The following is a 14102-nucleotide window of genomic DNA, read 5'->3' as shown; positions in this document are numbered from 1 at the left end:
TGTGGTTGTCTCTCTGGGTACCAGTGGAACACCAGTGTCTGCTCCCGTCACCCTCCCTGCCAAACCTTCCACAACCACAAGCCCTGTGACTGTCTTATCTTCAGCCATCCTGAGCCCACCTACTGCCAGTTGCTGCCACCTGGTGAGGAGGGTTGGCAACTTGAAAACCATTAGCCCCATGTGAAAGAAATCCTCTGTGGGTGTGTGGGTGTGTGTTTGTATGTGTGTTTCTCTTTGAACCCCATTCTGTTAGCTGACTCAAGCCCAGCTGATCCTCTGGGTAGGAGAGAATTCCAGCTGTCATAGCAGTTCACAGGCCCTGAGCTTGGGACCCAAGTAGTGAGACTGACAAACGGACAACAGGGCCCCAGGGACATCTGGATAAAGGCAGAAAGCGCTAGAGTGACCTAGGAGTCCAAGAAGAGACTCAAGCAGCCCTAAGCCACAAGGGGGAGGGGAAATCATAGGCCAAAGAGGTTTCTTTTTTGGTTCTCAGTGGCATACAGGGTCTTCCAGGCTGGGTTGCAGCAGCTTCACTCAGATGACCACTCAGGGAAAAGAAAATGCTAGGTGGGGAAGAGTGAGGAGGTATGGGTTTCAGAAGGTGGGAAAGGGCCGTGAGTGTCTCCAGGCTGTCTCCTGCCTCCCTGCAGTCCCTGGGGAGCTGAACCAGGACTCCGAGCAGCCAATGCCTGGCAGCACACTGCGCCTAACTCTTCTGGTGCACCACGCTGCCATGCACCTGCACTGGTACCTGCAGCCCACAGGCAGCCCCAGTCCCTTCCTTCTGCAGCCAGGGACACAAGTGTCCCTGGACTCTTCTAGCCAGGGCCAGGCCATCCTCAGCATCATCAACATCTCCCAGGACTGGGCAGGTAACCAGCTGGTCTCACTCAACTCGTCTCTCGTCCCCTCGTCCTTTTTCTTCCCCTTCTCTTCTTCTTCCTTCTCTGCTTCCCTTCACCTCTCCCTCATACCCACCCCCACCCCTCCGCCCCTTCCTTCTTCTCTTTTCTCTGCTACCTTTCCCTTTTCATCTTTTCACTTACTCACTCTGGGGAAAGAAAGGCTAAGAGGCGCATTTCGATGTGGACAATTATAATGCGGAGAAGGTTGGGAATAATGTCTCAATCTCAGACCCATGTTTTTCCTCAAGACACTAGAACAGCAGGGGCAGTGTGGGGAGGAGGGAGGGCATCAGCTGTAAGGAGAGAGCTTCACCCAGAAGCCATGGCTACAGGCGAATTCTAATGCATCAAGAGCCTCTTCTGCTGATCTCTTCTTCCTCCTGGTAGTCCTTTGTGGGGCAGGGAGTGTGCTCCAGAAGGGCCACTTTGGACTTTTCTGGGGTTCAGCGCTGGGTTGAGCACAAAGGAGGGGGAAGGAGGGGCTGACCTAGGCCAGGGCTTGGGAAGTTGCAAAGGTTCAGTGGTGGAAGTAGGGGCCGGGGGAGCCAGCAGGTGCAGTGGGTGTGTGTCTGCAGGCCAGTACACCTGCTGCTTTGAGGCCCAGGGATTCAGGTGGATGCTGCACCAGGAGGTGAGGGTGTCCTTGCAGGAAACAGACGTGGTACGACTTCCAGACCAGCTCTCCATCGCCTGTGCCACCACCCCTGTCTTCCACCTGAGCTGCTGCATCCCCAGCACACACCTGGCCTACACGGCTTCCTGGAGCCCCAGGGAGGGTGGCACAGGTATGAAAGGGGCCACTTGGTCAGGGGGCACTAGTCTCCTCAGGCAGCTGATCTTCAGCTCACAAGGAGCAGAGCCTGCAGTTCAACCTGGGAGTTCTGGGTCTACGTCCAACACTTTTTTTTTTTTTAAACCCCATCAGAGCAATCCTAAGTCCATTGCTATTATAGTAACTACGTGTATATAGATAACATTTTTCAAAATGCCTTCACCCACACGATCCCATTTAACTCTTACAATAAACGCTGTTGCGTTAGTTTGATGGTAGTCCCATTTGACAAATGAGGAAGCTGTGGCTTCAAGTCCTAGAGCTAGTTAGAGACACCCAGGGTTCAAATCCAGGTCCCCTTCATCCAAATCCATGCTCTGCCCACAGTAGTTCAATGCCACAGTCCATGAGGCTCTTCCCCACACTTCATCCCCTCCAGAAGTGCTAGAAGGACTGAAACAGCATCTCTAGGGCTGCTGGCTTCTAATTTTTTCAGGCCCAGTGACAGTTCCCTTCTCTGGTCTCACCCTCAGCCTCTTTACTCAATGCATCAGGCTCCCAGTGCCTTGTGCTGGCCGTTCAGAGCTGCCCTGCAGCTGACACCACGTACACTTGTGAACTGCAGAGCCTGGAACTGGCCCCTGTCAGGGTCTCTGTCTCTGTCACCAGCATTCAGGGTACGTGGGGTTCTGGGATTCAGTTGGTCACCCTCTCCCCTGGCAGGGGCAGCAGAAGGCCAGAGAGCTCCCGGCTTGCCCTGGGAGCACGGGTTTCCTCCTTGGGGTTTTCGTGCCCTGGCAGCAGGGCCAGCTCTGGAGCCTGTAGGGGCTTCTACCCAATGAAAGGCTCAGGCTAGATTGTGATTGCTGAGTACTGGCTGATCATTACTCTTCAGACGGAGACACCATTTGCCCCAAGGATTCCTTGGCTGTTACCTGGAATGTCACCAAGGCTGGCTATGTGGCTCAGGCCCCGTGTCCCATGGATAAGATTGGAATGATGACAAGGTCCTGTGGGCTTGACGGGGTCTGGGGGCCCATTCGCAGTAGCTGCACAGATGTGAGGATCCTGGCCTTGCTGCACAGAGCCAGGGTAACGTTTCTGGCACCACTGCCCACATGCCACCCCTCCCTCATCTCCCTCTTCCTCACTCAGGACCCAAAGGGTTCCCAGCTTTACAGTCCTTTCCCCTCGCATCCCAGACTAAAGCTCCAGCTGCTCTGGACTAAAGCCCTGGCAGAGCCAGGAAGTAGGGGTGAGGGGCCTAGAGTGGCCAGCCCTCCCTGGGGGCTGGCCTCAAACCTCAGTCCCATCAAGCATCCATCCCACTAAGACTGGTGTCAGTGCCTTCCACATGGCTCTCTCTCTCTCTCTGCTTCCTGCTCCCTCGGGTTGGGTGCGGAGTATAGTGGGGAAGCAGCTGGAGGCAGGAGGAGGGGGTGGCCCCTCCCTTTGGGGATGCTTCCACATCCCACCTTCTTGCTCTCTTGTCTGTTTAGCTGCTGCAGGCAGGCCAGGGCCACCCTGCTACGGAGGTGCCACAGCTCCTGGCACAGCTGCCAGGGCAAGTGGCAAGGGTGAGCTCACCCTCAGACCTACTGGCACTGCTGGGCACCATGACTTTCCTGGCTGAAGTGGTGGCAGAGGCCAGATTACAGCTTCACCACAGTGCCCTGAAGGTGAGAGCTCCACGCCGTAGTGGGGGCCAGCTGGGCAGTGGGGATGGAGGCTTCTCACCCATGGGCACTTCTGTCCCTCTGGCATCACCACAGACTGTCAGGCAGCCCTTTCTAGAGTCTGAGGGGCTGCTCCCCTAGTCCCTTTCTCCCTTTGGATACCTGTCTCCAAGGCCATGGGGTGTGGAGAAGACCTGGTGCTGGGTGCACATGGGGAGTTGAGGAAAGGCAGGAAGGGGTTTGGAGACTTGAGTGCAGAGGCATCCATGCACACGTAGACATGCGGATATGACATGATGACCCCCCCCCCCACACACACACAAGGTATCCACATGGAGATCATCAAACACACGTAGGTTTGCTGGACTCACCTAAACCAGCTCTCCCTGCGGGCTTCAGTGGTTGATCCATAAACTGCAGCCAGAAAAATAGCCAGAGGCAATGATATCACACCCACTTCACGTCCTGGAAGACACATCCCATGTGGGCTCACTGGCGTGCTTGTGGCCCACACTTCAGAACCTTGTGCCTCCACCACAGCTATCACACTCTCTAGCTTCACAGACTTATAGGGGCCCTCTTATGACCGGGGTGGCCCAAGGGATGGAGGGCTTTCAGACAGAGGAGCACAGGAGACCATGGGCTTGGAGATGCCCCCAAGTGGTTGGCTCAACAGCTCCCATTCTTCCTATCTGCCAAGTCTCCCTTCACAGGCCTTCTTCCTCCTCACCTTTTTTCCTTGATGTTGGGTGTTGCACTGGACTAAGGGTAGGTTTCTGGGTCCTTAGTTCCCAGTGCCCTGGCTCAGTGCTGTGGGCTTCTCTCTGTTGGGTGCTGCAGGATCTACTGACAGGCACAGATGAGATCCTAGACTTGGACACCAGTTCTCTATGGACCCCAGCTGAGGCCCAGAAGCCATCGATGAGCTCAGCTCTCCTGCTGGCTGTGGAGACCCTGGCACACAGCCTGTGCCCACAGGATCACCCCTTCTCCTTCATCTCATCCAATGTGCAGCTGCAGACCCAGCTCCTTGGACCCACATTTACTGCTGACTACAGGATCTCCTTCTCCACCCAGCCTCCACTGCAGGCAGAGATTCCCAGGCACTCACTGGCCCCACTGGTCCATAGTGGAGCCAACATTAGTATTACTAGCCTGGTGCTGCAGAAACTGGACCACCTTCTGCCCTCAAACTATGGTCAAGGGTTGAGGAACTCCATCTATGCCACTCCTGGTCTGGTCCTCTCCATCTCTATCATGGCAGATGGCCAGGTCTTCAACCAGGGAGAGGTCATCATGGACTTTGGGGACAGAAATGGCACACCCCACTGTGTTTTCTGGGACCATGATCTCTTCCAAGGTGAGGGGGGCTGGTCAGATGAAGGGTGCCAGGCACAAGCAACTAGGGCCAACTCCACCACTCAGTGTGTCTGTCAGCATCTCACTGCCTTCTCCATCCTCATGTCCCAACATACTGTTCCAGACAGCCCTACTCTGGAGCTACTGAACCAGCTGGGCTTGGGGGCCTCCATCCTGGCACTGCTTGTGTGCCTGGGTGTGTACAGGCTGGTGTGGAAAGTCGTGGTAAGGAACAAGGTTGCCTACTTCCGCCATGTGGCCCTGCTCAATGTGGTGCTCTGCCTGCTGGCTGCAGACACCTGTTTCCTGGGTGCCTCGCTACTTCCCCCAGGGCCCCACAGTCCACTCTGCCTAGCTGCTGCCTTCCTCTGCCATTTCCTCTACCTGGCCACCTTTTTCTGGATGCTGGCTCAGGCCCTGGTGTTAGCCCACCAGCTACTTTTCATCTTCCATCAGCTGTCCAAGCACCAGGTACTCCCCCTGATGGTCGTCCTTGGCTATCTGTGCCCACTGGGATTTGCAGGGGGTGCCCTGGGTCTCTACCTACCCCGGGGACAATACCTGAGGGAGGGAGCATGCTGGCTGGATGCAAAGGGAGGCGCACTCTACACCTTTGTGGGGCCAGTGCTGGCCATTGTGGGCGTGAACGGGCTGGTACTAGCCATGGCTGTGCTGAAGTTGCTGAGACCGTCACTGTCAGAAGGACCTCAGGTGGAGAAGCGCCAAGCCCTTCTGGGGGTGATCAAAGCTCTGCTCTTTCTCACACCCGTCTTTGGCCTCACCTGGGGGCTGGGCTTGGCCACTCTGGTAGAAGAAGTCTCAGAAGTCCCCCACTACATCTTCACCATTCTCAACACCTCCCAGGTGGGTGATAGGGTGGTGGCTGTGCTTTTTGCTCTTTTAAGTGTTCTGAGTCATTGCCAGTCCCTTCATGGTGGTATCATGGTAGAACAGAAAAAAGCATTTTATTGTTGTTGGTGGTGGTTGTCATTGAGTTAATTCCAACTCATGGTGATCCCATGTGTGCAAAGTAGAACTGCTACATAGGATTTCCAAGGCTGTGACCTTTTGGAAGCAGACCACCACGCTTTTCTTCAAGGTGACGCTGTTGTTGCTAGGTCCTGTCTAGTCGATTTCGACTCATAATGACCCTATAGGACAGAGTAGAACTGCCCCATAGAGTTTCCAAGGAGTGGCTGTTGGATTTGAACTGCCAACCTTTTGGTTAGCAGCCAAGCTCTTAACCACTATATCACCAGGGCTCCAAGGTGATGCCGGGTGGGTTCGAACTGCCAACATTTTGGCTCGTAGTCAAGTGCTTAACCATTTGCACCATGCAGGGACTTAAGAATATGTGTTTGTAGGCTTGAGAATTTTAGAAGGCTTAGGTTTGGATTCTAATTCCTCCACCGCCTAGCTGGAAAACTCTGGGCAAATCACATAACCTCTCTGAGCTTTGGTTTTCTTGTCTGTAAAATAGGGATGCCAATAAATAACTGCCCTGCTTGCTCTCCAGCTCGTGAGCTCAAAAGGTTTGTGAACTCTGAAGTCTCTGCACTGGAATTAAGAAGGAACTCAGATCAATGTAGCTAGGAGGAAGAAAGGGAGAGGAGGATAATGGCTCCTGGCTCTGGTTTGGCCCTAGTCGCATCCTTAGGCACTCAGCTTAAACAACCCTCCCAACTTGTCTCCTACTCTGGCCCTCCTGCCCTTCTCTTGCCCACGGGATTTGTGTTCTTCAGTGACAGCAGTGACTTCCCTCAAGACCCACTGTGGCGAGACTGCCCAAGGGAGGATGCATTTCTGGAGACCGGGAACAACTACCCCACCTGTTTCCTCCCCTGCGCCTGCCCCTTTTGGGGCTTACATTGGCATTATTCTTTCTTTTTTTATTGTTTCCATCTCTAAGGAACTTTGTTTTTAGCTAAGAAGTTCCCATGTGTCTCCATCCTACCTCTTCCCTTCAAATGCTAGAGGCAGATTTTTAGGTGGGGAAACCAAGGGACAAGAGGGTCACCAGGAGTCCAGGTTATAATCAGACCCAGGAATCTGCTTCTGAGTGCCCTCACTGGGCTGCTCCCTGCTTCTTTGGAGAGCTGGAGCCGGAAACATGCTCGTTCTTTCTTCATTCCCTGCTCAGTCTGTTGAAAGGGTGAATGAGATCATGCCAATCATTAACATGAACAGTTATTCATCTGAGAACTCACTTTAGAGGGTTATGTAACATGGAGAATAACACCAATAGAAGTCATATATGTTCTTAACATGTGCCGTGATCTCATTTAATCCTTTCTATAACCTTGTGAACTACATACTATTTTTATCCCCATTTTATAAGTGAGGAAACTGAAGTGCAGAGAGGTTACATAACCTGCTCAAGGCCACACAGCTAAGCAGAAGGGAGTGGACTTGAACCAGGTGTGACTGATTCTGGCCCATGCTCTTCACTAACCTCTCCTCAAAGAGAAGCCAGGCAACTGTCAGTACCTGGTCCTTGGATAACCCCTTTGCAACTTTCACAGTAAAAAAAAAAAAAAAAAAAGTAAGAAAAGCACCAGATATCAGGGCAGGGGGTTGGGGTGGGGTGGGGTGGGGTGTGGGCGGAGAATCATCATAGTGTTGACTTAAATTTGGTGAATTGTATTTTATGTGAATTACCCTCAATAAAGATTAAAAATAAACAAATAGAAAGAAGGAAACAGAAAGGGCTTGGATTACAAAAAGAAAATCTCCAGAAATGGATTCTATGCACCAAATGATGCCAAAGTACAGAAAAAACAAGATGGGAAGCCTCAGGGCACGAATTAGACAAGAGGGCAGAGATTGGGAAAGAAGGGATTTGGGCTGATTCCTTCCTCCTTGACCAGCTTCACCCCCGTCCCTCTTCTCAGGGTGTCTTCATCTTACTGTTTGGTTGCCTCATGGACAAGAAGGTGAGTCTGCCACCTAACCCTCTCCTAACCTGCAGTCTGAAGGCTGGACCTTGCCTGACATAACTGGGGCATTTATCTCTCCTGCAGGTACAAGAGGCTTTACTCAAACGCTTCTGCCGCACTCTGCCCCCTAGTGCCACTATCTCCCCGGTGAGTTGCTGGCTTCAAATCCTCAATTCTCCCCTTGAGAGCAGGACAGAAGGAAGTGTTCTACTCTCTTCCCCAGAGGAAATGGGTAGAGCCAGAAGCCAAGAGAAGATTGGGGCTGCTTTTCAGAATGGTTAGGTTTCAGGTTCAAGCTCTCCAAAGGAGGGAGCAGCCCAGTTAGTGCACTCAGAATCTATCCACATTCCTGGGTTCCCAATCACAACCTGGACTCCTCCTGGTACTCGTCTCTTCGTTTTCCAATTTTTCCAAGCCTCCGGTTAGCATTTAAAGGAGAAAGGTAAAACCCTGCATACACGTGGGAGCTACTGTTGTAGCTGAGAGCAAAGTTCCTAGAATCACTGCAGCCCAGGCAGGAGGTGAGAAGGCAAAAATGGGCACAATCTCTTCAAAGGAGAGTCGACTATAGTAACCATCGCCCTGCAATTGGGCCTCTCCACCCCTTCCTAGGCCACTAATGAATCCTGCTTCTCGGAACATAGCAAGGGAAGAAGTAAAAATGCCAGGTGAGAGTTAAGCTTTCTTGGGAGCTGGGGGAGCAGTGTGGAGTAAGGATGGATGTAGCAAAGGGCTTCCTGGCAAAGCTATCGACAGAAGGCTCCTCTCCAGCCCACGGGGTGGAGAACAGGCTTTTCTCAGCAGGCTAGGGAGTCGAGGTCTCAGGGAGCAGATACTTGAAGAATCTTCTGCTGCTTTCCCAGAGAGCTGGAGGGAGTTTTACCACTACCAATCCTTGATTCAGTTCACTCTGAAACTCCTTTTCACACTGTCAAATTCTCAGCTGTCCTGGAAAACCTCAGGGAAATTCTTGACTTGAAGGAATTGCCAGTGGTGAGTTTGGCGTCCAGAGGGGAGAACAGCCTGCCGAGGTGAGGCAAGGTGACCCAAGAGCTTCAGGGCGAGCTCTTTCACAGGGAAGGCAGAAGCTTCAGAGTGACCGACACAGAGAGCCCATGTTCCTCCAAGGCAGTTGAGGCCATGTGCTTGAATCCACCATGATGGGCCCTGGTCCAATACTCTGAACCCTCCCCCCAACTCAGAGCTCAGCCCTTGGGAAAGGCAGGCATATATTTCCATTAGTCACACTCATTTCTCCTGCAGCTCTCCTGTCCGCTCCCTGAAGTTATCCAAGAGAGAATAGCATGAAAAGCTAGCTAAAATCACCTAATGAATAAGCCTGCCTCTGCTGTAAAAATCAACACATATCGAAGTTCAAAATAACTGCAAGTAATAGTCTCAGCCAGTTTTTAATTTAAGCAACAATACACGGTGCATATATATTTGATGAAAATGATTTTAACTACTCAGTGATTTCTGATTATTTTTTCTTGACAGTTATGAAAAAAGGATGGCTTAATTGACAGGAGCTCTGATCGTCCAAACATTGGCGGTGAAGGGCAGAATTTGGTTTCTTTCTTTTCAAAGTTTAGAAGGTGAAGTTTTTCTTTTTTAAAAAAACATCAAGGCAAAATATAAGTTTCATAGGCGTATGCATGTTTACAGAGACACTCATGTCAGCACATTTGTAAGAATGCATAACACGATTCTAAAGTAGAGGGAAAGGTACCATGACTGCCGAGAACGGAGGGGAAAAACTAACACACTAACATTTAAAAGTGACAGGACCAAGCTGAGACTAGACATGGAGAAGAAAGATCCAAGAAAAGCCTTTAGAGGACACCAAGACATCTGGCTGAATTAACTCAGGGAATTCAGAAGAGGAAGATAACAGGATTCTGAAATTTTTCAAACTAGGTTTAAAAATTCTGATGAATCCAGGTTTGCTAGTTACAAAATTCATGAGTTTTTAAAAATGAAATGGAATGGGAAATTTTGCTTTTAAAAGTGGATATACTACCACATGCTGTTGAGAACATTTTTTTCTTATAAAATATACCTTCGTGTAATAATTTGTGTGAATATTTCAACTGTGTATAAACTGGCCAAAATATTTCTTTAAATGGATTCAACAATTCTTTCAAATAGGAAATACCAACTCCCTGGGCAACTGTAATGTTTCTGTTCCCTCCTATTTGTTCCAGCCCCATCAAGGCAGGCAGCTATTAAAACAGTGAAGGCTCTGCCTCGCTGATTTCTCCTGCAACGTAGTCCGGTCTCCATTCTATTTTATTTCAATTTCACTTTATTAATATTTACAGTCGTATTTTTTTAAATTATAAAAGCAATTTTTGGTTATAAATTCATACAATGCACTCTTTTACTCTAGAAGCTGCAGAGATCCTTTTCTGAGTGTAGATGTATTCTTGTTTTCCTGCTCAAATGTTTGCACATACTCAATGTGTGCTCTGCTGGGAGAAACACATTTAGAATTGATGGATAAAATGACAGTAAGCCTTTGTTCACTTGGCTCTCACCATAAAAAAATAGTTAAAAGGACTGAAGAAAAAGGCTCTGGAGGTGAAGATGAGAAGGTGACATTTAGTGTTTAGCAAGAATTCCATTTTCTAAAGAGGACTTAAATGGACAAGTGAACAGGTATTATGGATTGAATTGTGTCCCCCCAAAATATGTGCTGTAAATCCTAACTGATACGACTGTGGTTATAATCCCATTTGGGAATGGGTTGTCTTTGTTATGCTAATGAGGCAGGACTAGTTAAAGGTGTGTCTTAAGTCAATCTCTTACAAGATATAAAAGGAGCAGATTTAGTAAGGAGAAATGGAGGAGGATAGATACCAAGCCACATGGAGATCTCCAAGGAACCAGGACACAGCAGCTGAAGCCACAAAGACCTTCCCCCAGAGCTGACAGTGAGAGAAAGCCTTCCCCTAGAGCCAGCACCCTGAATTTGGACTCCTAGCTTCCTAATCTGTGAGAAAATAAATTTGTTTTGTAAACCTACCCATTTGTATTTCTGTTATAGCAGCACAAGATAACTAAGACAACAGGTAAACATGTAAAGGATGGACATTTCAGCGTGTTTACATCATTTAAAAACTGGGAACCAAGAGGCACCTGGTAAAATGTGTTAGGATACAGTCATACAAAGGAATACTATGTGGTCATTAAAAATGAATGATGTTTAGCTATCTACACTTACTGATCCAGAAAAATATTTGGGTTATATGGCTAGTAAAACAGAAAGGTTCCAAAATAGCATTATACTATGCAATTTTGGTCCATATGTCCATACAAATATGTATTGAAAAAGATATCAAAATGTTAACAGTGGGTATCTCTACTTGATTTTTTCATTTTTTTCCTATTCTCTCTATAAATATTATCTGAATTATTTTTAAAATGAGCATACATTTAAAAAAAATTATTTTGAAATTTCTCCTGAACACTTTGCATATTTAAAACACAAACTTGACCAGCAAAGAGACAAAATATTCCCTGGAATTTAGGCTTATACAGATGGGTAGGCTGTATTAGGGGGTCCTGAGGAAGCTCTGGCCCCTACTAGAGTTCTGCTTTGGGAACCAATTGTCTGACCACTGACAATCCTTTAAGTACGGAGGCAAAAATGGCTCCTTGTTGAGTTCACTGTAGTTACAAACATCACCAACATGTCTAAATGCTTCTTCTTTTCCACAACATACTTCCTTTCAGAGTAGGATCTCTCCTATTTTTTTCCTCTCATTTCCCCCTCCTCCCCTTTCTTCTTAATCAGTGACCCCAGTTCATTAACTGAAAACTGAAAAAAGAAAAATTTCAATGAATTCCTCACTGAAAAAGCAGAATACACCAGTTCAGAGCCCCCAAATAAACCATAGTGGATACAGGCAGAGGACCTCGGGGCCATTCATGAAAACCTCAGAAAGGGACTGGGAGAGGCCTGGAGAAAACAAGCCAAACTAAGGAATGATAGGAGAGAAGATAGGCTGAGAATTAGGATTCTTTTCTCTGCAACGATGGAAGCAAAGAGGGCAGGGATTCTTCTCTGTTTTGTGGACTGCCGTAGATTTAACATCCAGTGCCGTTGAGCCGATTCCAACTCATAGCAACCCTGCTGTAGACTTAGCCATCTAGAATAGGGCCTGACACGTAACAGGCACTCAGTAAATACTTGTTGAATGGATGAACTATATAGATGACTGGAAGGACATAAACTTCAGAGACCATCAGAAGCACATAGTTTGAATGACAGAACATGGGGCCAAATAAAAGGCTCCACTCTCAAATGGTTATTTGGTGGAATGGGTCTAATAAAACTTTTACACGAAGAGAGACATTTAACTTGAAATCTTTAAGAGCAGCATAACCAGGTGTCTAAGGGTGGACATCAAGGGCGACAATTAGATGGAGGGCACCTATAACCAGGATAGCCAAGGGTGGTCTTTTGTTGTAGTAATGCTAATGAAAATAACCTTTTACTTCTATCAACTGTTTCAAAGCAGTATATAGTTTATGTAAGCTTTGGTGAGCCTACAGCCCATCCTCAGAACTAGAACATCAGTAACACCACTGAACCTACCTGTGTGCTCCTTTCCAATCCAATTCCACTGGCCTCAACCTTCCAAGGTAACCTCTATCCTGAATGTCCTCCCCCTGTCTTTTTTTAATACTATTATCTAAACTCCAGACTTACTCAGATCTCACCATTTTCCCCATTAATGTCCTCTTCCTGTTTCAGAATCCAATCCAGGACACCACATTGCATTTAGTTGTCATGTCTCCTAGCCTCCTTTAGTCCGTTTCTGTCTTCCCTTGTTTTTCATGACCTTATAATTTTGAGTACTAGTCAAGTATTTTATAGAATGTCCCGAAACTTGGGTTTGTCTAATGTTTTCTCATAATTTGATGGGTTATGAGTATCTGAAAAGAAATCCACAGAGGTGAAGTGCCCCTTCTACATACCATACTAAGAGGTATACAACATCCACATGACACCACTGATGATGCCAGCTTGATCACTTAGGTAAGGTAGTGCTTGCCAGATTTCTCCACCCTAAAATGGCTGTTTTTCCCCTTTCCATACTCTATTTGTTGGAGGTGAGTCACTAAGCCCAGCCCGCACTTGAAGGTTTATGCTCCCCTGCTCAAGGGGGAGCAGCTGCAGATATTACTGGAATTCTTCTGCAAGGAAGATTTGTCTTGTCTCCCTTCCCTTCACTTTTTTGGAAAATATTTTTACCTCATCTGTAGGCATCTTACAAATGTAGTTAGTCTTGTTTCTGAGTCTTTCCTGTCAATAGTTATAGTATTTTGCTATTAAGAGCAATGCCACTGTGTGTCTCCTGGTATGCATGTGAAAAAGTTTCTTTAGGGAATATGCCTAAGAGTGGAAATGCTGGGTCATAGATTGTGTGCCATATTCAGATGTATAAGATACTGCCACCCTGTTTTCCTAAGTGAGTATACTCATCTGCACTCTCACCAGCAGTGTAGGAAAGTTACTATTGTTTCACTTCCTCACCAACACTTGGTATTCTTGGTCTTGTTAATTTTTGCCAGTCTGGTGGGTAAAACGTATTATCTCATTATGATCTTAATTTGGGTTTTCCTGATTATTAATGAGAATCTTTTCATGTTTATTCTCCCTTTGTGCATCATTTCTAAAAAACGCCTGTTAATATCATTTGCCCATTTTTCTGCAGGGTTATCTTCTTTTTATTGACTTGTAGTTCTTTATATTATCTTGGATCCTTTGTAAGATACATGTATTGCAGATATTGTCTTCAGCCCACCTGGGGCTTGTCTTTCCACTCTGTGTCATATAAAAGTTCTTATTCTAACATCATCAAACTTATAAATATTTTCTTTTATGATGAGTACTTTAAATGTCCTTCTAAGAAATCTCCCTAAACCCTAAAGTGATAGTGGCAATTTTTTCTAAAATTTTTTAAAGTTTTTTCCCTTTTATATTTAACTTAGTTCGTCTAGATTTGATTTTTGTGATACATATGTATATATAGTGTCTCTCAGTATTACAAACTCATTATGTTGAAATTACCAATGGAAACATGGGGAAAATGATGCTGGGACTCTCAAACAGGAGATCCTCTCCAAGAGGATCCCATTAGGTCCCTTATCCAATCTGTCCCTGACCTAGAGGGTGATTCTGACTGCCAGTAACTTTTGTAGACCTAACAACACAACAAGTTGTCAAGGGTTTCATTTTACTTGGACCCACAATCAATGCCCATGGAAGCAGCAGTCAAGAAATCAAATGCATTGCACTGGGAAGCAAAGATGTCACTTTGAGTACTAAGTGCACTGACCTAAGTCATGATATTTTCAATCACCTTATATGCATGTGAAAGCTGGACAATGAATAAGAAGACTGAGGAAGAACTGATGCCTCTGAATTATGGTGTTGGCGAAG

At 47.3% G+C, this 14102-nt stretch overlaps 1 protein-coding gene across 1 annotated transcript; it reads left to right on the top strand.

Moving 5' to 3' along the window:
* Positions 1–216: 216 nt before the first annotated feature.
* On the top strand, positions 217–8882 carry ADGRF3 (adhesion G protein-coupled receptor F3). Its single transcript, XM_064295142.1, has 9 exons — positions 217–875; positions 1484–1693; positions 2214–2357; positions 2576–2772; positions 3180–3359; positions 4197–5579; positions 7607–7648; positions 7736–7798; positions 8264–8882. The coding sequence occupies exons 1-9, from the start codon at positions 542–544 to the stop codon at positions 8321–8323; spliced, it is 2613 nt and encodes an 870-aa protein (XP_064151212.1). The 5' UTR covers positions 217–541; the 3' UTR covers positions 8324–8882.
* The last annotated feature ends 5220 nt before the right edge of the window (positions 8883–14102 follow it).

This window comes from Loxodonta africana, chromosome 12, assembly GCF_030014295.1.
Source record: "Loxodonta africana isolate mLoxAfr1 chromosome 12, mLoxAfr1.hap2, whole genome shotgun sequence".
In the NCBI taxonomy this organism is placed as follows: domain Eukaryota; kingdom Metazoa; phylum Chordata; class Mammalia; order Proboscidea; family Elephantidae; genus Loxodonta; species Loxodonta africana.
This window is presented reverse-complemented; position numbering and strand designations above follow the sequence as displayed.